The sequence below is a fragment of the Eurytemora carolleeae genome, unplaced genomic scaffold, assembly GCF_000591075.1.
Source record: "Eurytemora carolleeae unplaced genomic scaffold, Eaff_2.0 scaffold190, whole genome shotgun sequence".
Lineage (NCBI taxonomy): Eukaryota > Metazoa > Arthropoda > Copepoda > Calanoida > Temoridae > Eurytemora > Eurytemora carolleeae.
In genome coordinates this window covers 11,074-36,712 of record NW_019396577.1, presented here as the reverse complement: position 1 = coordinate 36,712, position 25,639 = coordinate 11,074, and the positions used below count along the sequence as shown (strand labels likewise).

At 31.6% G+C, this 25,639-nt stretch overlaps 1 protein-coding gene across 1 annotated transcript; it reads right to left on the bottom strand.

Annotated features, from left to right (window-relative positions):
* Positions 1 to 1,542: 1,542 nt before the first annotated feature.
* On the bottom strand, positions 1,543 to 23,992 carry LOC111705790 (uncharacterized). The gene is made up of 21 exons (XM_023478455.1): positions 23,830 to 23,992; positions 23,372 to 23,479; positions 22,604 to 22,685; positions 19,722 to 19,817; positions 14,505 to 14,545; positions 12,884 to 12,938; positions 11,838 to 11,921; positions 11,232 to 11,336; positions 10,648 to 10,710; positions 10,498 to 10,586; positions 10,145 to 10,200; positions 8,821 to 8,924; positions 5,368 to 5,420; positions 4,660 to 4,909; positions 3,856 to 3,967; positions 3,657 to 3,800; positions 2,874 to 3,064; positions 2,697 to 2,814; positions 2,510 to 2,573; positions 1,828 to 1,883; positions 1,543 to 1,751 (listed from the first exon to the last, which is right to left on the bottom strand). Exons 1-21 carry the CDS (start codon positions 23,975 to 23,977, stop codon positions 1,710 to 1,712), a joined length of 2,061 nt encoding a protein of 686 aa, XP_023334223.1. The 5' UTR covers positions 23,978 to 23,992; the 3' UTR covers positions 1,543 to 1,709.
* Positions 23,993 to 25,639: the final 1,647 nt, after the last annotated feature.

The window sequence follows — 25,639 nt, the reverse complement described above, 5'->3', positions numbered from 1 at the left end:
TATGTCATTGAGTACTTGTGGTGTACATGAGTTCTGAAGAGAGAAATTTAAGTTAGTTTAGTCCTTCTCATGTCCTTTTTCAGTTATCGTCAATATGATATATTGCTCAGTAAAATATTGTTGTTCAAATAGTTCCATTCCCGTAGTTATTTTACAGTCTATTATGAAATCCATTAAAACACCAAACCACCCCGCTTATCATTAAAGTACACTTTGACCCCTAGAAGTATGAATTCGCGGACTGTACAATTCTTGCTGATTTTGCGTACATAAGCTATCTATGTTTATTTATTTATCTATGGATCTCTCCCCTGGATAAACAGTGGATGACTCCGCAACTAAAGAATGCTCATAAGAATGAAAAGAGAATATTGGAAAAACAAGAAAAGTGAAAAATAGAAAACCCTCAAGAAACGTTTTTCCAAAACAAAGAAATCTCAATCCACAAAAATGTGTTCAGACTTATTGGAAACTACAAAGTAGGAAGGAATGGCTCATCTGTAAAAAGGTTGGTCTTATTAACGACAAAAACCTCGGAGGGTTAAGAGTTGAGAGACTAGAAGGTTTACCTGTATTTGAACAGCGGACAGGGTTGCCACCCACTTTGCAAGCATATCCCAGGGGTAAACTGGAGACCCTGGAGTCAAGAAGGGGCAAGCTATCCCTCTCTTTTCAAACATCGTCATCTCTTCCCTGCTGCAGTTCACCCACATGAACACCAACTACGCCGCCAGGAACAGTAATCATGTCATTCATGCCAGGACAAAAAAATATAGAAAATCTGCTATTCCACATATTCAGAGACTGCTGAACCGATAGTTTATGTGTTTTATAATTATTTGTGAATGATAATCACTTTTTGATTTATCAAAATAAATCATTATTTATTTATTTAACATATGCTACCTTTTTAGGAATGATATTGCTGACAAAAAAGCTGAAAAAATTCCTTTATATTTAATGATGACTCAAATAAACTTAATCATTCACTAGTAATAAGATTAAAACATTATCTGTATTCAACTAGTAATAAGATTAAAACATTATCTGTATTCAACTAGCAATAAGATTAAAACATTATCTGTCTTCAACTATAGTAATAAGATTAAAACACTATCTGTATTCAACTAGTAATAAGATTAAAACATTATCTGTCTTCAAATATAGTAATAAGATAAAAACATTATCTGTATTCAATTATAGCAATAAGATTAAAACATTATCTGTCTTCAACTAGTAATAAGATTAAAAAATTATCTGTTTTCAACTAGCAATAAGATTAAAACATTATCTTTCTTCAACTTTAGTAATAAGGTTAAAACATTATCTGTCTTCAACTATAGTAATAAGATTAAAACACTATCTGTATTCAACTAGTAATAAGATTAAAACATTATCTGTCTTCAAATATAGTAATAAGATAAAAACATTATCTGTATTTAACTAGTAATAAGATTAAAACATTATCTGTATTTAACTAGTAATAAGGTTAAAACATTATCTGTCTTCAACTATACTAATAAGATTAAAACAATATCTGTATTCAACTAGTAATAAGATTAAAACATTATCTGTATTCAACTAGCAATAAGATTAAAACATTATCTGTATTCAACTAGTAATAAGATTAAAACATTATCTGTATTCAACTAGCAATAAGATTAAAACATTATCTGTCTTCAACTATAGTAATAAGATTATAACATTATCTAAATGAGTTCCTCTAGTTGTACTTCTCCCTGAGTTTTATCCTAAAATATTAAATATTTAAAAAATAATGATAAATATTTTTTTTTAATATTTAAGAGAAAAGAAGAATTGTTTCACCTCTGTTCTTTGAGTTTTCCTAATGTTCGGTAGATTAATAGATGACTTTCTTAATCCTGGAAAATAAATAATATTTGTCTATATTTTAGTCCAGTGTCACGTTAAAAAGCGTCTGGGTGTGAAATAATTTGGTCTTAAAAATCAAAGAACTGAGTTTTTACCACAAACTAAGATTTTACTAATCCCTTTATCTTTGCGACCTTGTCATGTAAACCCTTGATATTCCAAAGTTTGATTATGTGATCTAGAATTCATCTTTTAAAAATATCAAAGGTCTATTACGTTGGGGTGCAAAGATATAGGGATTAGAAAATTAAAGTCTGTGGCAAAAACTCAGTTCCTTTCAAAAGATTTGAAAAGATTTTGTTACTTTTGACATGTGTGCAAGGGATAGAAGTTCAAATAGCCATGATTGAAATTCTTTAAAAGGAAAATGATATTTGAGGCAAAATATTATTATATTGCTATATTTAAACACTTATTCAACTAGATTTATACGTTCAGTTGGAGTCTATCAATGCTTTCAGAATTTGATATTGCGGGAAATTGCGCAATTCTACCCCTTTACACCTCTTTAACATCACACCTTATGTATTTGGGAACTGGTGTTAACAATGTCTCCTATTTATAGGTTGGAAATATACCTGGAGAATATATTTCTATTTATAGGTTAGAAATATACCTGGAGAATATATTTCTACTCCTGAATCAGCGTCTGATACTGAAGACTGTTGGCTGTATGAAGCCTAAAAATTTAAAATATATATCTACGATTACGAATGGAAAGCGACAAAGTAGACTTTGACTAAAGCCAACATTTAAGAAAAAATACAAAAGTTGGTTTTATCAAAGATAGATGGAGATTGAACCTGACTGCTTGAGGAAGAAGGACGCCCCGAGGATGAGGAAGATGAAGGTCTCACTAAACCTGAAGAAGGTCTTCCTTTCCCATGCTTAAACAGACTTCCAGAGGAGCTAGGTCGAGATCTAAACCAAAATAAACTATCGTTCTAAAAGTAAAGAAAAAGTGTAAATAGAGCTCCAACCTTATATCCGAGTATGTCTCTGTACTGAATGAGGTAAATATCTCTTCCTCCTCCCCATCTGTATCTACTGGAATACTGTCCTTGGTGAAAGCTGTCTTGAGCTCTGTGTTCCTGGTAGGCCGAAACTCAGGTAGGGTACACTGAGCAGTAATTTCTTCTATTTCAGATTCATCCCCTTGGATCAGTAACTCCTAAATATCATCAGCATTAAACATTGGCTCCTTAAACTTATCATTATTGATCAATAGCTCCTCAATATTATCAGTATTGAACAATAACTCCTTAATATTATCAGTTTTGATCAATAGTTCCTTGATATTATCAGTATTGATCAGCAGCTCCTTAATATAATCAGAATTGCTCAGTAGCTTCTAAATATAATATTATCAGAATTGCTCAGTAACTCCTTAATATTATGTATCAGTACTGATCTGTAACTCCATAATATTATCAGTATTAATCAGTAACTCCTTAATATAATCAGTATTGATCAGTAACTCCATGATATAATCAGTATTGATCAGTAACTCCTTAATATAATCAGTACTGATCAGTAACTCCTTAATATTATCAGATCATTGATTGATTATTGATCAGTTTCTTCTTTATAATAACAGTATTGCCCAGTTTCTCCTTTATAATATCAGTATTGATCAGTTTCTCCTTTATAATATCAGTATTGATCAGTAGCTTCTTAATATTATCATTATTGAATATTGATCTCATCCCCGGCCCAGGCATATATCTCATCATGACCTGATTCAACATGAATGATAAAATCACCTTTAGTTTTGCAGGTTCCAGTGTATTCCTTCTTTCTAGAAGCTTCCCTGGTTTCCAATGTTTAGCTTCTACTTTTTCTGGTTTAGGTTTCTCAAGAACTTCTTCAAGATCTGCTTTTATATCTTTTCTTTCATCCTGATTTTTCTAAAAGCAACATTTATATTTCCAATGAACGTGAATTTATTTTAATTATAATTACCTCTTTAGCCCAGAGTTTTCTATCTCTTTCTTCAGTTTCTATTTTCTCAAGTTTTATCTGATTTGCTTTCTCCTTCTCACAAGTTAATATGGTCGTCTCAAGAGCACAGAATCTAAAAAAGATCTCATGAAATCAGCAGAAAAGAAAGAGAAAAAGATTTCATGAAATCAGTAGAAAAGAAAGAGAAAAAGATCTCATGAAATCAGTAGAAAAGAAAGAGAAAAAGATCTCATGAAATCAGTAGAAAAGAAAGAGAAAACAACAGTTTAAGGAACTCTGTCTTCATAATTTCAAGTGGCCCTTCATTTAAAGAGGGGCTTGCCCAATTAACAATGGTACCCTTGAACCCTCTATCTGATCAACAATGTGGGAGATAAAGTGGTTTTAGCAGCTTGAAAAACGTGTATGGTTCTGATAATTTCTAAATTGTTTTCCTGCAGAAGATTTCGTAAGTTACTTCAGTAGAGAAACCACAATTGAAAATCACCAGTTTTTAAAATTATGAACATGGATATGTAATTTATGCTTGATCAGATAAAGTATTTAAGGGTACCGTTGTAGATCGAACATGCCACTCTATAAATGGCGGGTCACTTGAAGTTAGAGTCTGCAGACCCTTTAATCTACCTATATATATATATTTGTCGTGTCTGTCTGTTTGTTTGTATCCAATTAATGTCCAAACGGCAAAACTGATCGGGCAACCATTGAGAAGGTTTATGGCTGGTCGAAATTTCAAAAGATTGCCGCAAACTAGTTTCCACTCGCTTGATAAATGGTCGCGAAGCGCTCTTATAATAGTACCTTATACTTCTGGAGGCCTGCTCAAATAGCTTATAGTGTTTTTCACAGCAGAACTTTTTCTTATTGAATGTTTCCTCTTTTTTCTCTTCAGTCTGATCTTCTGTCTGATCTTCTGTCTGATTTTCTGTCTGATATTCTGTCTGATCTTCTGTCTGATCTTCTGTCTGATCTTCTGTCTGATATTCATCTCCTTCTGTTGCACTTATAGAGCTGAAACCGTGCTCTTTCAAGGCTTCATCCAAAGATTCTACTTAAAAATATTTATTTAGAAATACTTTTACATTTTTAATTACAATCTGATCTATAAAAGTAATTTTTAGATAATCCTTTCATAGAAAAGAGACCATATAGTATAAGAGTACTATGGTAATCAATGCACTCTAAACTAAGCTTTCGTTGTAAAATGCAGTGATCTGTATTTGTACACTGACTGAAGAAAGAGTGGATTTTAGCCGAGAGTGAAATATCATGATTCTCTTCTACTGGAGGATCACTCAAAATTATGTTTACAGAGTCCGAATTTAATGAATTTAAGCCGCGTCTCAAATCCGCCAAAAACCGGTTTCAATTAAGCGCCGGCTTAAATCTTAAATCATTGATTGCAGGTTTAATTGGAACCAAGCATATTTGATCTGCGTCTCAAATTCTTCAAATTTGGCCTCAGTTCCTTTAAAATTATTCATTCTTTAACAAATTTACACAATTGACCTGAGTTCTGGAATGAGTTTGAAAACTGTCCTGAGGATTGATCTGTTTCTGCTCTAAATATTCAGATGGTTTATACAGGGGTACTCACAGTTATATAATATTCAGATAGTATAATGGTTTTGGATTCTTTGATCCTTTATGTTTAAAGGGACTGTAAAGGAAAAATGAAAGGGGGTATAGGCTGAAACCTGAGAATCTCAGGAGTTGAACGATACATATAAGACATCTATCTGATGTTCCTGTATCGAGAAATTGACATAAAACTGTGTCAAAATTATACGGAAAAACGAGCGTTGCAACACGCTCGTTTTTTCGTCATTTTTGGATCGTTTTTGCTTTGCAAACATTTAAAGTCTTAGGCATGCCGATGTCGGACATTAAAAGTTCAGAATTATTTACCCAACATCTTCGCCATCGGAACTATAATTCCTGGGTTTCCTGTGTGGTTAGTTTTTTTTTCACATTTTGTATTGGTCAAAAGTCGTCATAACTCATAGTGTAATGAAAAGAAAAGTTTATGATACAATTTTTTGGAAAATATTTGCTCTTCTTACATTACCAAATTATGACCTTGAAAGATAATATAGGGAAAAAACAAGCCAAACCGAAACATCTCAGGCACATTACTAGACAGGGGTACTCAAACCGAACCATCTCAGGCACATCACTAGACAGGGGTACTCAAACTAACCAAAATTAGTAAAGTAAATTATACAAAAAATATAATTTTTTATTTTGTAAAAAGATTTATCACAAGTTTAACTTTCGAATTTCTAGTTTTCAATTACTGTGAAACAGTAAAAAATTATTTTGCAATTACAGGGCGTCCCAATAAACATGGGAATTCAGTGACGAATTCGATATCGTCTTTTTAAATAATTCTTTGATTTAGTATAGGGATACCTTCTGAGAAAGCTGTAATCCGTAAGAATTTCGTCTGCTATGTTCATATTTGTTTGTTTATGTTTTGACTGCATAAGGGTGTGCTTAGTAAAACAAGAAAATTACAGTATACAAACGCAGTAAACTTGTCCGTCGTCACTATTTATCTTGCAGAGACATTAAAGACACATCATAAAATAAACTCTAGCAGACATAATAATATTATGGCCTTTAAAATTAGGTATTACAATGCTAATTCATAACAAAGACGATATCGAATTCGTCACTGAATTCCCATGTTTATTGGGAAATTCTGTACTATACTAGGACTTTAATTTCATTTTTTGTAAAATCACGTTTAACGTGAGTAATTTGCTAAAATTGAAAGAAAGTTTGATTGCAAAATTAGATTGAACAAGCTACACAATTTGTTAAATTCTATAAACACACTTTACATTTTAATGAACATTATCCTTCGCAAATAACTTAATATTCCCTTTAAATGAGTATAGCTAAGTATTAAGTATACCCTTGGAATATAAAGAAAGCCTACATTAATCAATCATCAAGTAAAAAGTTTGCAGACTTCAACCACTGATTAGATTTTAATTTGTTTGTTACAAGAACATACATTGTTTTGCTCATTTGTGGTACGTGCACATTGTATTGTACTATACAATACATGTAAGTAAGTCAATATATGCAATAAGTGGCAATATGATATTTTTAAGAATTGTGTATGACGTCATTGGTCCCAAATTTGACACAGTTCCAATCCGAGTTTTTGGGTGGAGAACATCAAATAAAACAGTTTTAAAAATGTAATGAAGAACTTAGCAGTCTAAAGGAATTGACTCAAATGGTCTAATCCCTATATCTTTGCAACGTGAAGGTGTAAACCTTTAATATTTCAAATTGAAACTATTTGATCTAACAGAATTTATAGTTTGAAATATCTAAGGTCTACAACATTAAGATGCAAACCAGTACTAGAGATTTTAGGAAGGAACCAGTACTAGAGATTTTAAGAGGGAACCAATACTAGAGATTTTAGGACGGAACCAGAACTATTATTTTAGGAAGGAACCAGTACTAGAGATTTTAGGACGGAACCAGTACTAGAGATTTTAGGACGATACCAGAACTAGAGATTTTAGGAAGGAACCAGTACTAGAGATTTTTGGACGGAACCAGTAATAAAATTTTAGGACGGAACCAGTACTAGAGATTTTAGGACGGAACCAGTACTAGAGATTTTAGGAAGGAACCAGTACTAAAAATTTTAGGACGGAACCAGTACTAGAGATTTTAGGACGGAACCAGTACTAGAGATTTTAAGAGAGAACCAGTACTAGAGATTTTAGGAGGGAACCAGTACTAGAGATTTTAGTATGAAACCAGTACTAGAGATTTTAGGACGGAACCAGAACTAGAAATTTTAGGAAGGAACCAGTAATAGAGGTTTTAGAAGGGAACCAGTACTAGAGATGGACAATGTTTTGGTGAAATAACCAAATTGTATTATTCAGAAAAATAAAAACCAATAGTCTTTTAAAAACAAAAAAGAAAAAAAAGATTTTACCGATTGTTTTGTACTTTTTTCCTTAGTAAGGCTGTTAAAGGGATTGTTTGTGAGAAATGAAAGGGGGTATAAGCTTACAAAAATAAGTGCTTTTGATCGCTACTAATTACTTCTATCTGTAGCGTCTATAAGGAGAAAATGGTTAAATAACACTCATACTGAAGAACGTAGCGTCCATGCAAATTCAGAAAGTTGCAAAATTCGACTTGGGTCGTAAAATAATCAATCAATTTCAAACAAATCATTCAGATATTACAAACAATTGTCAGCGATTATTTTTCGACGCATTCGTATATAGTTGATATTTTCGAACATTCCTGGAAAATATTAAAATGTTGTCTTTATTATCAAAAATCCTTGAAACAGGAATAAATGATTTCAAAAGTAACTATCAGATCATGAAAAAAAAAATATTCAGAAATATCAGCTGTAAACGAAGGCGTCAAAAAAATATCGACGATTATTGGTTGTACTATCTTAATGATTTGTTTGGAATTAAATTGATTTTTTTACGATCCGAGTTGATTGTTGCAACTTTCTGAATTTGTATGATTAGTAGCGATCATATTTTTCGCCGTAAGCCTATACCCCCTTTTATTTTTCGCGCGAACTCTCCCTTTTATGATTTGGCAAAGAAGTTTACAGTTGCAGGGAGTATAGGGAAACAGACAGTATAAATTCTAATCCTTTAATTGTAATCCTGCAATTAAAGCAATTGTTCATTAATTGTTTACAATCCGATTTTCAATTTTTGAAAAATAATCCTAGATTTAAGATTTTTTCAGAGAAACAGACTTTCAGAAAGTGTTGTATCTCAAACACACTTAGAAGAAGATTTCTATTTACATCATGATCTTTTCTGTAGTACATTTTAAACTTCATCCACAATCCCTATTACAATATTATGTGACTTTACAATTGAAAATTGAATTTAGTTCCGCGGGGGGGGGGGGGGGGGGGGGGGGGGGGGAGGAAGGGGGTGGCATTACCTTTGTATGAAGTTATTCTGTTCGATCTCAATAAAAATACTCTCATGAGCCCCTTCTTCTATATCATCATCTACAAACCTCTTTACTGCTGCCTCACTAGCAATCTGAATATTAAAGGGACTGTCAGCGTAATTTACTGCTGCCTCACTAGCAATCTGAATATTAAAGGGACTGTCAGCGTAATTTACTGCTGCCTCACTAGCAATCTGAATATTAAAGGGACTGTCAACGTAATTTACTGCTGCCTCACTAGCAATCTGAATATTAAAGGGACTGTCAACGTAATTTCAAGTGGCACTCTAGAGTCTAGACTAACATGTCCAATTCAATTGCACCCTTTAAACTTTTGTCTGATCAAGGAGTTCCTTAGATAGAGGTTTGAAGGTCGGTACCCTGGTGAATTGTAAATGGAGGTTCATTTAAACATTACGGTTAGGGTTTCTACAGGCAATTAGACTTTAGTTACTTCGATTTCTTGCATTTTTAGATTTTTTTAATTTTTTAATTTTTATTTCTTTTATTTTCTTTAATTTTAATTTTTTTTTCTTCATAATTACGGTATTTTGCTATATTTTACCTATATTTTTCTATAATTCTTGTATTTTATGTATATTTTTGTTATGTTTTTACCTGTATTTTCTTTATAATTATTGTACTTTATGTATATGTTTGTTATGTTTTTACCTGTATTTTCTTTATAATTATTATATTTTATTTATATTTTTGCTATATTTTACCTGTATTTTCTTTATAATTATTGTATTTTATGTATATGTTTGTTATGTTTTTACCTGTATTTTCTTTATAATTATTGTATTTTATGTATATTTTTGCTATATTTTACCGGTATTTTCTTTATAATTATTGTATTTTGTGTATATTTTTGCTATATTTTACCTGTATTTTCTTTATAATTATTGTATTTTATGTATATTTTTGTTATGTTTTTACCTGCATTTTGTTTAAATTATTGTATTTTATGTATATTTTTGTATTTTTTTTACCTGTATTTTCTTTATAATTATTGTATTTATGTATATTTTTGTTATGTTTTTACCTCTATTTTCTTTATAATTATTGTATTTTATGTATATTTTTGTTATGTTTTTACCTGTATTTTCTTTATAATTATTTTATTTTATGTATATTTTTGCTATATTTTACATGTATTTTCTTTATAATTATTGTATTTTGTGTATATTTTTGCTATATTTTACCTGTATTTTCTTTATAATTATTGTATTTTATGTATATTTTTGCTATATTTTACCTGCATTTTCTTTATAATTATTGTATTTTATGTATATTTTTGTTATGTTTTTACCTGTATTTTGTTTGTTGTAGAGTCATTAGCTTCCATATCTATATCTACCATATCTCCTGGAGTAGAATTTAACATTAATCAATCAATTAAAAAAACTTATTTTTTATTAATTTTAACTTAAACTAAATTATTTTATCGTGTTTTATTGGTGGTTTTAGAACTTTTTTATACAGTGGGACAAATAAAATGATGAAATAGGAAGACGAGTGTTGGACTCAAGTTTCTATATTTAGCCTAATTTTTGATTTGTTCTTCATGCTATTGGTAAAACTATAACATTTATTTATCAAAAGATTGTTTAAATGTCGTCTTCCTACTTTAAATTCTTATGGGTCCCACTGTAATGTATAAACCTTCGGTGATTTTGATCTGAAAATTTCCCAAATCATTATCAGGAGAAGCTCGGTCATCCTTTACATCCTTGCAATCATCCTCAAGCACTCTAGAATATTCAAACACGTCTTCAGACCTGTCCTAACTTGTTCAAACTTTAAATAATTTACCTGAATTTTCTCGGAGTTGGATCAAGCTTTTTCAGCCGCGGGATATATCTTCTCATTCGTTCTCTGTAAAGAAATGTGTCATGTATTGTACATTATTGGAAGGAATGTTTGCATCACTTGAAGAGAGTTTTAAAGATTGGAAGCAACCCGACACATATAGCTAGGCATTTCCTAGGGAGGATTTGCAAATACAGCTGATATTGAATCTACCTGTAATCACTAACAGTTGATATTGAAACTACCTGTAATCACTTACAGCTGATATTGAAACTACCTGTAATCACTTACAGCTGATATTAAAACTACCTGTAATCACTTACAGCTGATCTTGAAACTACCTGTAATCACTTACAGCTGATATTGAAAATACCTCTAATCACTTACAGCTGATATTGAATCTACCTGTAATCACTTACAGCTGATATTGAAACTACCTGTAATCACTAACAGCTGATATTGAATCTACCTGTAAACACTAACAGCTGATATTGAAACTACCTGTAATCACTATTGAATCTACCTGTAAACACTAACAGCTGATATTGAAACTACCTGTAATCACTAACAGCTGATATTGAAACTACCTGTAATCACTAACAGCTGATATTGGATTGCCCCTAAGTGTGAGTGTATTGAGTGTGGAACAGAGGTAAAGGAAGCTAACACTGTCAAAACTTGAAATCTGGTTACTAAACAAATAAACAAAATTAAAGGGAATGTTCAGATATTTCAGCAAAATGATAAAAACGTTTCAAGCATTCTCTCTCTTAGCTAAATAATCCCTCTAACATGAAATTGTAATATCAAATTCGTTGTGCAATCATTGGTTTCAAATTCCAGTAGAGATTGAACGACTTTCAGAATGAAATATGAAACAAAAATAAAGTTAGAGCATTTTTAAACAAAAAAGTTATCATTTATTACTGTAAATATAAGCTTTATCTTTCTATTATAGTAAAAAAAACAATGTTAAACATAGATTAACATTTGGATAAAACCCATGAATGATATGAAAAGAATACTTTTTGCTGAGGCCGAATTTAAAGAATTTGAGCCGCAGCATAAATTTGAGACGCGGCTCAAATATGGTTGGTTCCACTTAAAATTATAATTAATGTTTCCAGATTTAAGCCAGCGCTCAATTGAAACCTATTATTTTATTTATTAAATTCGAACTCAATTAAAATTACCTTTCTAGATCTATGATTGAAATTTTTGTAAGGTCAGTAAGTTCTAGAACATCTTCTATTTGGTTGTAGGAAGCATACAGTTCTCTTAACACATTTTTACTCATCAATAAATGCATAACGTTTCATTCGTTTTTCGCGAAATTTCGCATTTTTTCGGGAAAATGAATGGAGCGAAAAAATGAAAAACTATGCGAAATTTCGCGAAAACCATAGTTGCATTAATAGATTGTGAAAAAACTTTTTGAATTTTCTCTTCTAAGAGCTCATTGGGGTTCCACATTGGGTTCCCTTTCAGATTTAAACTTGATTTGATTTGATTTGATCATAATTAATAATTTCTTTTTCGCATTTTTTCGCAATACTTTCACATTTTACCCCGTAATATTTTGCGTTTTTTCGCGAACGAACGAAATGCAAAAAAAGAGGAAAAATAAGAAAGAATGCGAAATTATCGTCAAACAATTTACCCTTTTCACTAGAAACTCTGATCTTATTTAAATATATATCTCTGCCTTTTTGGATGTTTGAACAAAGGAATTGAGTTTTTGCCACAAACTAAAATCTTCTGATTCCAATATCTTTTCAACCTTATAGTGCAAACCTTTGATATTTCAAACTTAGATTATTTTATCTATACGTATTAATAGTTTGAAATATCTAAGGTCTACGACATTGGGTTACAAAGATATAGAGATTAGAAAATCAGAGTTTGTGACAAAAACTCAACTCCTTTATTCTTAGAATGTTTAGTACAAAAACATGTTTCCCCTTGTCCAAGTCTAAGGAAGCAAAAAATTAACCTCTTGTTATCTTGTTAGATCTGTTAGATCTGTTAGATCTGTTAGATCTGGTCTTGCGCAAGATTTGATTGCCTGCTTCTTTTAAGATAACATTTTTACAGCTAAATCAAAGAACTATTCAATGAAATGGTTGCCATGGTGATACAAAATCCGTGCATTGACGAAAATGTTTTTTTTTCGTGCCAATAATTATTTGCACGAAACTCATGTGTTGTCCGATACAAGAAAATTTTATTATGTTTTCACCTAATATTAGGGAGAAGGTCAATTCCATGTAAAGATATTAGACTGCACCCACATACTGAAAATACATATTATTTTGTAACTGATACTTTATAAAAATCATAATGATAACAATGATGATAGTGATAATTATAATAATAAAAAATAAAACAATGCAAATATGTGTTACGCGAGCCATGCTGCGTTCATAAAGTCTATGTGATACCCCTGCGAATCTCTGAGTTCTCCCTGAGGATCTGTACAGAACGTATTGTAAAGAACTAGTTTTAGAAGCTGTTTACAGTCCGACTACGCATGCGCAAGTTTTCTGCGTGGAAGCGAGCAGATTCTACCTTAGTATATATTTGTATTTCATGTAAAGATCGTCGATTATTAAAACCGTGTGAGATTCTAGGACCACTGCGGTAATTATGCTTATATTTATATGAATCTTGATTATTTATGTTTGGTTATGGTTGATATCGTATAATGTAATGTATGGGTTCCTTGCCACAGTTTTTTAATGCCTGAGTGGATTTATTGCTGTATTTGTATGATTTGTCACTCAATGCTTTTTCTGTAGGCTTATAAAAGATTATTTAGATTGAAGACTCAGAGAAATAAACGTTCGGAACCTTATTATCATCCTTTTGTTATGGAGAGCGTTGAGAGAAGGAAGTCTTACAATCCTATCCAGAGAAATACCACTCGGTACTTATAAGTTTCATTAGGTCTTTAGGGAATTCGCTAAGTAGCGAAACAATATGATAGTTATAATAATGATGATAAGGATATTAATAGTAATGGTAATATGACATAAATCACATTAAAAATGATAGTATAATATTAATCATATTGTAAATGATAATATTGTATTTGAAATTGAACCCCTCCCCTAACCTTACCCCTTAATCTAATGGCCAGTAGATCTCTAACTCTTCCCCAACCTCACTGCCTGCCCCGCCTACCTCGCACTATCCGCACAGCTCTTTGCAGCTCATTAAACACTGAACTAGCTAGCTAGGATAACAGAGAAGGGCGGGAGTTGAAATCTCCAGTGCGTAGATTTTGGCTATAGAATACAAATAAGTTGGGGACTGGCCCTTTCAAAAGAGGATGGAGAAATTCCAAATCCAACTCCCCATGATGTTATGACGGACGATCTGAGAGGCAGTCAATCTCTGGAAAAGAAACTGCAGAACCAGGTGAGCTCCTAGTATGGGATAAACAAAGATCTGCACACACTTCAGAGGAAACCCGATCCTGTGGGTCTAGACGTCTTTCAAGCCCAGGATGCAAGAAGATGTCAGGAAACCTAGCAGTATATCTACCCCGCTAATTTAATTCATTGTTTACCGTAACTTTGTAACATATTTCCTATTATACTTTTAACAGAAATGTTCAACTATTTTGTTCTTTTATTGTTGTGTGATTTGAAAAACTACCCTATCCGAAAGGTTAACCCTTTGTTGGGTTAACCTTTCGGATATTCAACATGGTGACAGCTGGGAGGGGGTTTGCTACATTATGAAATTGATCATATTGAAAATTTAAATAATGATAATGACAATAATTAGGATAAAAATTATACGTATTAATAACAATAATCATATCATAAATAAAATACTAGGAATAAAATCCAAACCTGAGAGAATTTTGAGTGTGGATATTTCCTCCCCTACTACCCTGAAAAAGGAAAAGTATTAGAAAGGAATTTAGTTTTTTTCAAGAATCTAAATATTTGCAACCCAATGTCGTAGACCTTAGAATTCAAACTATGAATTCTGATGATTAAAAAATCTAAGTTTGTTAAGATATAAGAATGGAAAATTTGGGGAGCCCAAATCACAGGACAGAGTTATAAAACCCATTTTTGGAATAGTTTTCATAAAAGTTGTAAGGCAATATTTTTGCTTAGAAATATGATTTCATATGGGTTTACTTGTTATTTCTATGATTAAGACATACTCCTATGTAAAAGACCCCAAAAAGGAAACTCGTAAGACGAAAAATGTTTGGCTTTGAGTCTGGATATTCTATAAATATGACTACTATTGTGGAAAATCGAAACCCTAATTTTCTGATCTAATTTTTGTATTTTTTTTCAAATGTATAATATCTATCTATCTATCTTTCTATCTATCTATGTATCTATTTATCTGTTAATAAAATTATTTGGATCCCGAAATGTAACAAATACATATTAAATCAATTAAACCCGTCTAGTCTGTGTATCAGGTTACATCTTTGAAATTTGAATCTTAATTTATAAAAAAATCCTAAAATGATAAAAACAAATGATGAAGATGATGGGTTGATTCAAAACACATGAATTTGCACAAAGTGAGGCATATTTACCCAAGGAATAAAATTTGCATATGCACAATTAAGGATTGTAAATAATTTTGCACTCATTCGGCACACTTTGCACAGACTTAGTCTATATAGGTTAGTACGAATATTTTAATATTGTGGCGGAAGACGTTCCGTAGGATTCCTGGAAAACTGGACGCGGCGTAGAGAATATATGATCAGCTGTACTCAATTCATTCCACGTTCTCAATAATAAAATATGAATTTTTTAAGTTAGTTAATCAACAATAGACATTAAAAATTGTCCATATTGAACGTAGTTAAGATAATGTAAAACTAAAAACTTAAAAATATTTTTTTTCCTTCCCTGTTAAATTATCTATAAGTATTAAGTAATGCTGCTTTAAAAACTAATCGACATATTTTTGCCGTGGTCGATTTAATAAATTGAAGACGACTATCAGACCGAAACTATAATGTTTGACGCTAGTCCAATAAACACGAACCACAGCAAATGTTTTCACAAAGTCAGAACTAATTTATTTGATTTTCAACCTACTGGCAGAACTGTTTGCTTTATAAGAACATCAATTAAACATAAGATTAATTTAATGTCGTCTTCCGTTTCCATAGTTTTATGGATATCACTGTAGATAGATAAAATCAATGTTAACATGCTTTGACAGTTAACAATTTGAGACCGATAATAAACCAATTTAAACATTTTTTTTTACAAAATTTAATTTTTAATTAAGATTCTACTATAAATATACTTGTAAATCTAATCAAAAGGAAACTAGTTTTTCATTGGCACATAAAAAAATTGACTATAAAAGTAATACTTGTGCCTCTCATTAGAATTTTACCTTTACGATGGCTTTATGTCCCTCAGTTATTCGTTCTCTAATATCAGCCCCCCCCCCCCAACAAAAAAAATTGTATTTTTTTCCAATTTAGATCTTTTGTGGAAAAGGTTGAGCGATGAGCGATATTTCAAATCAGGCAAGCTTAGTTGTTTATATCTTATCTCTTTCCTTTTACATTTTTTATGTCTTATCTCTTTGCTTTTTCATTTTTTATATCTTATCTCTTTGCTTTTATATTTTTTATATATTATCTCTTTGCTTTTATATTTTTATATCTTATCTCTTTGCTTTTATTATTTTTTTATATCTTATCTCTTTGCTTTTATATCTTTTATATCTTATCTCTTTGCTTTTATATTTTTTATTTCTTATCTCTTTGCTTTTACATTTTTTATATCTTATCTCTTTGCTTTTACGTTTTTTATATCTTATCTCTTTGCTTTTATATTTTTTACATCTTATCTCTTTGCTTTTATATTTTTTATCCAAAGTTTAAAGTTTTATTTTTGAGCAATAGATATTTTGTAAATGGAAAGAAGTACAAGAACCAAAAAGAAATGTCTGACCACTCCCTTTAATATATTGAGATGAACACTGAACAGATAATTTTGCAGGAACTTGTCAATATGACGGATTCTCAATTAAACGATAGGATTGATTCCTGGATCATTCAAGGTAAAATATTCTTCATAAGGATTTAATGGCCCCTCTTTCTGGCAATACTCTTTAATTTTTTTTATGATTTGTCTGAAAACCTTTGTTTTTTTGTACGTTTTAAAATAAAGAAATATTTTCCCGCATTTTTTAGACTTCTCAAAAATAGAAAAATTTAAACTTTTTGGAGAGTGACACTTTTAATTTTTACGGGTTTAGTCGTGTACTCTTTTAATGGACAGAAAATACAAACCAAGGAACAAGCAGACATTTCAAATATTAACGGAACACATTTCTGGACACTCAGAGCTGACAACTTTAGAAATGGTGGATATAGAGATTTATGCGTCATCCTCTCTTTTTCAAAATATCGAGACTAACCTAATCTTGAACTTTTATCCTGAAAAGTGTATAAAATTCAACCAATCAGAGTCGCGTATATGAAGCCGATAAAGGAATTGAGTTTTTGCCACAAATTAAAATCTTCTGATTCCAATATCTTTGGAATCTGATGGTGCAAATCTTTGATTTTTCAAACTTAGATTATTTTATCTATACGTATTAATAGTTTGAAATGTCTAAGGTCTACGACATTGGGTCACAAAGATATAGAGATTAGAAAATCAGAGATTGTGGCAAAAACTCAACTCCTTTGAAATTTTGCGTGCGATTTAAGATCATATACAGAAATGGGAGGAACTCTCTAATTTAGAAGAACCGGTTTTTGATTTTTCTCTACTGTAAAAAGAAAGAACGGTTTAATAAGAAAATCAAAAGTGTGTCCATTGGATACTCAGATTAAGTAACCGGGATTTAGGATATCTCATTCTAAAGTTTTCAGCTCAGGATAAAGTATTATTTTAAAATAAAAAATCATCATACATATATATTATTTAGGTAAAATATCAAGTACAGAAGCAATTGAAATGAAGGTAAAATTAAATCAAATAAACTTAATCTAATTTTCCTTCCTGCTCCCAAGTACTCACTCCCTACCGCCCCCCCCTGCTCCCTTTCCTCCCTCTCCTCCCTCTCCTCCCTCTCATCAAATATCTTTGCCTTTTTTATGCTTTTAGATATACCAGATATATCAAGGATTTTATTTCATATTTCAATTTATTAAATAAAACCATAAAATTGTCTAAATCTGATTAAAATCATTCATAGCTCAGATAAAAAGCACCTAAAAGGCAGACCACTTTTTAGACATGCTAGGACTAGGGCTATTTTGTGATTTTTGCTCATAAGAGATCTCGCTAAAAATAGGTTGCCAAATGAACGCCGCAAACTATTTCTAATGTCAAAGATTATTTATAAGTCTTCAATAAATTGATAAATCATTCCGGTTACTCTGAAGCAGCAATTTATTCAAGTTTTTATTCAGGTGTTGTACAGACAACTAAAAGATGAATTGAAGTGAGTATAGTCTTACAAAAAAAATCAAGGAGTTTTTAAAATAAGTTTAAAAAAGACAATTTGAAAAGTTGCTTTTACCAAGGGTTTATTTTGGGGTTTCTGAAGATTTTTCAAAGAACAAAAGTTTAAATCCCATAAAATAAATAAACTTTAATAAACTAAATGTATTGTAAACCGTAACTAAAATTGGTCAGTTCTACTTTGTTAAAAAAATTGGGGTTAAGACTTAGTCTGGATTTTATTGTTTAAAATGTTTAAACAATTATATCAGATTTTCTGAATCTTCTTCTAAATATGAATGATGTTTTCAGATTAACTACAGACGCCCAAAATAAAACAACAGAAATAGAAAGGTAAAATTTTAGTTTTTAAATCATATAAAATAATAATTTTACTGACGTTATCAAATAAGATATCTAGATAATAAGATATTCTATTTTTTCACTAAAGTATAAAGAATATAGTGGATAAACGTTATCAAATAAGATATCTAGACAATAAGATATTCTATTTTTTCACTAAAATATAAAGAATATAGTGGATAAACGTTATCAAATAAGATATCTAGATAATAAGATATTCTAATTTTTCACTAAAGTATAAAGAATATAGTGGATAAACGTTGATTTAGGCTTCTACGAAAATCCATATACCTTTTTTCACTTGAAACAATCCAAATAATTTCAATTGAAAACTTCTTACATCCATTTTTTTACTTACATATATTTAACTGTTTAGACATTGTGAACAGCTTCGCCAGGTAGATAATTAATATAATACGGTTAAAAGACTATTTAAAAAGATTTACAAACATTTTCGATATTCCAATGATAAAAGTATGTGTTTAAAGTCCCAGGAAATGCTGGAAAGGATGAACCAAGAAAAGAACGGAAGCCAAGGAAGTTGGAGTAAATAAAACCAAGAGATGATCGCTGTCACTATTAAACAAACGGATCGCTGACACAAAGAAAGAAACGAAAAGGATCGCTGACATAATTAAACCAACGGAAAGGATCGCTGACACAATGAAACCAACGGAAATGACCGGTGACATAATATAATCATCAGAAAGGATCACTGACACAATGAAACCAACGGAAAGGACCGCTGACACAATTTAATCATCAGAAAGGATCACTGACACAATGAAACCATTATATTTTAAACTAAAGTAGGGAATATAATCCTAAAAGACTACTTGTATAAACTTTTTACAAAATTTTTTTACCGTTATCATTTTACTTATAAAATGATGATAATATATAGTTGAGCCGTTATTTGACAAATAAATGAGGTAGTTATTACAAGAATATTAAAGGAATCGAGTCTTTGCCGCAAACTCATATTTGCTAATCCCTATACCTAATGGCGTAAACCTTTGAAATTTGAAACTTTATAGATTAGTTGATCTATCACATTTCGAAATTTCTAAGGACTCCGACATTGGTTTGCACAGATAGGGATTAGAAAGTCAAGGCTTGTGGCAAAGACTCGATTCCTTTATGAAGAATTATCCAAGAACAATAATTAAAAAAAAAATGTACCATAAACTGTAGAAATTATAATTTTTCAATGATATTAAGGAAAGAAATAAAAGAAATGAAAATATTTACCTCAGACTGTAGAAAACAGAATTATCCAAGTACAATGAAGAGAGAAAAGGGAAAGATCTTGGAAGAATCCTAAAACTCTCGTTGTTCCCAATACATCTAAACATTCACGTGGAGTGATTAAATACAAATATGACATGAAATATGGAATATATTTCTGCAATATGCCACACTTTTGAATAGTTTTAACCAGAGATAAGAGAATTACAGAGATCGATTAACGCCTATAATATGCGATATTTTCCACAGCATGTACTTTTGTGTACAAGTACTGTACACGACCAATCAGCAAACATCTGTATTCAGGGATATTCAAGGATCCTTTGAATAGGAAATGCAAAATCTTTAAAAATAGACAATATTCATAAAGGTTAGGTTTTATGTTTAAAATTGGAGTATTTCTTTAAAAGTTGTAAAAGTTGAATTCAACAAGGGGCCGTCAGATGTCAGTCAAAAAACATTACATGGAACCGTAGCATGGCGTGCCGGGAGACTACAGGCCTGCTCAGCCTATCCAGGTAGAGTGTATGAGCAGTCTGTGTAGTCTGTGGTTTTAACTCAGAAATCTTTTCCTTCAACAGTTTACCGGATAGGCTCAAGCAAAGCTAATTAGAGACCCGACTGTAACCTTCGATCTCTCTTCATCTGAAATCTAGACAACCCTGAAATTTATTAATCAAATTTTTAGACAGCTTCGACTTTTAAAACGTCGTAAAGGCTTGGGCTTTCGTTTTACTTTGCCAACCCAACAGTACTTTATTTGTGGACATATACATTCTAAAACTTGAACGGCTTCTTGTTTCTACCTTAAGTTAAAAGAAGTAATTAACATATTACTCCTCATCTGGGGTTGATATTTAAAACACATATTTGGACATAAAAAATTCCGCAAATCTACGAAAGGCGATAATGGGTTCGAAAGTATAAGCTGTCTGATCTAGAAGCAAGACATCTAAATCCCCGGGGGCCGGGGAATCTAATTAAAAGTTTCTCATTTTTCTCAAACGTAAAGGCATTGCAAATGACAAAATTGAAATAAAAATTTATGATAAAAATTTTATTTACGGATCATCTAAACATATCTATACGTAGGTTTTTTTCATCCTCTAAACGCCAAAACGACTGAATGGAATAGGCCCAACTTTTTTAAGTAAACTTAAATGACCCCCTAAAAAGTTATGGCAGGTCGAAATTGAAAAAATTGACTATTAACATATTTCTTTTTGGAAATCCTCCAATTTAAAGAAAAATTCTGCGAAACTTAAAGTATTACGGGATGCAAACGTGTTGGCCTAAAAAGCTATACATCATAAAGCTAAATATTTTATTAGAAAAGAGACGCTAAGCTTCATTGTAGCCTAGTCATTTTTTTACTTCTACTATTGACGAATAAAAGCTAGAAAGGAATTGAGTCTTTGTCACAAACTCTGATTTTCAATTCCCTATATCTCTGGAACTCAATGTCGTGGACATATATTTCAAACTATGAACCCTGTTAGATTAATTATTCAAAGTTTGAAATATTATACGTTTCCATCATTAGGTTGCAAGGATATAGGGATACAAAAACTTATGTTTGTGGCAAAGACTCGTTTGGTGAATTTTGAATCATTTATTTTTAGGAATTTTACAGAAAACTTTATATATTCCCTTAATGTTCAAATAAGTCTACCTTGTTTTATAAATACTAGACAAACAAACTGAAAATAAGTTGGAAAAATACTTCTAGTTTCGTGGTTAAACTTGCAGACTTCCTCTGCTTTCAAGAAACAGTTTTATTTATTCATTTTTAAATGTTTAAGATGTTGGTATTATGCAGAAGAATTCTTTTCATATATTGTATATAAATAAATAAATATATATATATATATATCATAAAATCATTTATATCATTTATCACTAAGGTAATAACGTCAAATATTTATTGGTAAATAATAGCTTTCATAACTATTAGTTTCTGAAAGGCCCGGCGTTGCCCGTGGAAGAAAAAAATTTTGAGAAAAAAAATCGATTTTTTAGCAAACAACACCCCCCATCCACCCATGAGTGTCCACAAAAAATTTCAGCCCAATCGGTCCAGCCGTTTGGCCGGCAATAGGCAACATATATATATACGATATATATACATATTTGTCTTGTTTACCTAATCCTTAGTGTCAGGTTCTTAACTCCTAATAGTTCAGTTGTTCCTGATATATTACCTGATCCTTAGTGTCAGGTTAAATGCTCCTGATAGTTCAGTTCCTGATATATTACCTGATCATTAGTGTCAGGTTCTTAGCTCCTGATAGTTCAGTTTCTGATATATTACCTGATCCTTAGTGTCAGGTTCTTAACTCCTGATAGTTCAGTTCCTGATATATTACCTAATCCTTAGTGTCAAGTTCCTAGCTCATGAAAGTTCAGTTCCTGATATATTACCTGATCCTTAGTGTCAGGTTCTTAGCTCCTGATATTCAGTTCCTGATATAATACCTGATCCTGAGTGCCAGGTTCATAACTCTTGATAGTTCAGTTCCTGATATATTACCTAATCCTTAATGTCAGATTCATAACTTCTGATAGGTTAGTTCCTGATATATTACCTTATCCTTAGTGTCAGGTTCTTAACTCCTGATAGTTCAGTTCCTGATTTATACCTGTTCTTAGCTCCTGATAGTTCAGTTTCTGATATATACCTGATCCTTAGTGTCAGATTCATAACTCCTGATAGTTCAGTTGTTCCTGATATATTACCTGATCCTTAGTGTCAGGTTCTTAGCTCATTACCTGATCCTTAGTGTCAGGTTCTTAGCTTCTGATAGTTCAGTTGTTCCTGATATATTACCTGATCCTTAGTGTCAGGTTCTTAGCTCCTGATAGTTCAGTTGTTCCTGATATATTACCTGATCCTTAGTGTCAGGTTCTTAACTCCTGATAGTTCAGTTGTTCCTGATATCCCACATAAAAGGTCTCTGCTCAGTGATCCTTTAAAATATATAATATATAGATATATACGTTTAAAATGAGAACCATTCGTGTTCATTAAAGCAAACAGATGTTTCATTTTTGAATTTTTTTCAATACGCAAATTTAACCCCTGTGCCTGCTGGTTTTGCCATAATTTAAAAAATGATTCTGAATCTGCATACTGCTTGAATACCTATTTTGTTATATCAAACTTAACAAGTTTAAACCCACTTTTACTTTTTGGATTTGAACATACTAGAACTTTTTGGAAAGCCTCAGACGAATAGAAACAGATTGTACTGCTTTCTTTTCTTACTAGAACTACCTTAAATTGAAATCGTATAATTTTTGTCATTTCTGATTATGCAATAAGTTTTTGAAAAATTTGTCAATCCAGAGATTTAGTGTTTCCTAACTCAAGTGCCCGGCGTTGCCCGTGGATTTTAAAAAATCGAATTTAAAAAGAAATGTTTGATTTAAAAAATTTAGATTTTTGAAAAATAAAATGTCGAAAACTTTACCCATGAATTCCCTCAAAACTTTTCAGCCAATTTGGTTCAGCCGTTTGGCCATCTATAGCTAACATATATAGCTTTATTATATAGATTAGTTCTAAAATATGTAGACTGTAGAAAGACATAAAGTTAATTACGGAAAGTAAAATGGTTTTTTTTTCAAATAAATAAAGTAGAGTTGGTTGTTACCTACGGGTATAATGGAATCCCTAGCCCTGATAGGTTCAGGTCCGCCGGAGGCAGGGGAGGTAGGGTCGGAGGTAGGGTCAGACGGTTGTTCGGAGCCAAGATCATCCTCTAAAAAATCATAATTCAGAAAGTTTGAAAATGTGTAAAATAAAATCTATAGTTTTATTTTTATCGTTTTCATTTTAATAAATCTCATCAGGCCAAATCACGGTTTGGAACTTTGGAACTCTCTTCCCATGCATTAGCTTTGAAATCGATTTATCAAGTAAAATGTGTCTAAATACACTGCACTTCACGATTACTGTGCTTTTCATGATCATTGGACTGTTTAGAACCATAACTTGGGTCTAACAGTCGTCTTCTTATTCACCAGTTTTTGGGTCCCTCTGTATCATTTAGATCATTGGTGTTATTTTTTGGGATGATTCGCTGGTTGGTCCAAAATAACTGGTTTTTACCTAAATTTGTGTACTCCAAGGATGTATAAGAATCCGATTCCAGATCATTTGTATCAATATCCATGTTCATGTTCATGCTAGTGTTCATGTTTATGTTGCTATTCATGTTCATGTTTGAACGTATAGTAGGATTTGAGAACATGGTCATCACACCTTCTCCGTGAAATCTAAACAATTTTTTTGATTCTTAAAATCTTAACCCTTAATAATAACAAACTATTAATGTCATTTCAAAATAAATGAGTAATCTTCTTTACGCGCTTAAGTTTGGAATGAAGAATACGACAGAGCAGAGCCTATTTTACCCATCAAACATGCCTTTGAGATTTTTTTCTTTGAAATACACTCGGTTTAAAAGACGAATTTAATATTGTTTTAATTTGCTTACGATAAAATATGTATAGATATACAGTGATAACCTGAAAACTGAGTGAACACAACTTTTATATTCAAGCTTTGAGTTTAACTAGTTTAATGAGCATGAGACACAGCAATTGTGAAGAGTTTACAACCCCATTTCACTTTATTAGTGATTTAAAAAGGGTCTAGTAAAACCTTTTGCTTTGTAATAACACCAACTACTCGAAAGTATTGGTGTAAAGTCGTCTTTCTATTTTAGAGTTTTCTGGTTATCACTTATACCAAATGCTCAGATCTAATTAAAAGAGCTAATTATGCTCTTATAACAGGGGGGACCATCAAGTAGAAGTAATATTTAGGAATGATCATGTCAATCAGTCATGATCGTGAAAACCAATTTTAAACATGTTTTTCGGTATTGATGACACCATTTACAAAAAGTTTAAACTAAGAAGTTTCTTTTTAATTTCACCCACTTTCTTTGAATTGATTGCAAATGAATTTTAAATGTCGCCTTCGTTTAAAGGGAAGGATAGATTAATAAAGGTATATTAGTAGAATATCATCATCATAAAGTACTGTCAGAGCCCTCAAACTAATTTTTCATCGGAGACCCATAGGTTATGAGACTGGGAAGAAATAATCATTGGAGCTTTTCATTTGAGACCATTAGCTTTTCATTGGATACCCTATGCTTTTTAGATAATTATCGGAAACCCGAGATTTTTATCTAAGCCCATACGATTTACAATGTGATGGGGTCTCCAATGAAAAGCTTGGGGTCCTTAAAGAAAATCTTGGGTTGTCCAACGAAATTTGGAGGTTTTATGATGATAAGCTTGGGGTTTTCAATAAAAATATGGATGTCTCCGACGATAATCTTGGGATTTTTTATGATAATCTTATGGTCTCCAATGAAGGTCTTTGGGTTATCGATCCTATGAAAAGAGGGGTTTCCAATAAAAAATCTGGGGTCTTCGATGAAATGCTCGGTATTTACAATAAAAATATGTGGTCTCTGATAAAAAGCTTGGGATGTCTTTAAATAGCTTAGGATCTCTGATGAAAAGCTTGGGGTCTCTGATGAAAAGCTTGGGGTCTCTAATGAAATCTGTGGGTCTCCGATGAGATGGTCAAGGGGGGTCCCCTACAGTACTCCAAAGATGGGTTCTTCCTAGTCTCCTAGCTTTAAAGAAAATTGTTGGGTGTCCGATGAAAAACTTGGGTTCGCTGATAAAAATTTGGTGGTATATATATATATGAGTGTCTGATTTATGAAAAGCTCGGGTTCTCCAATGAAAAACAGAAAAGAGGGGGGGGGGGGTCTGGACTTTGATAAAAGGTGTCTTCTATGATTTTATTTTCTCTCTGAATTTGAATATCAGCAATTGTATCTAAAGTCAGCATGGTTGATTACTATAGTATAGCCCTGATAGTACTAGGTTGATAA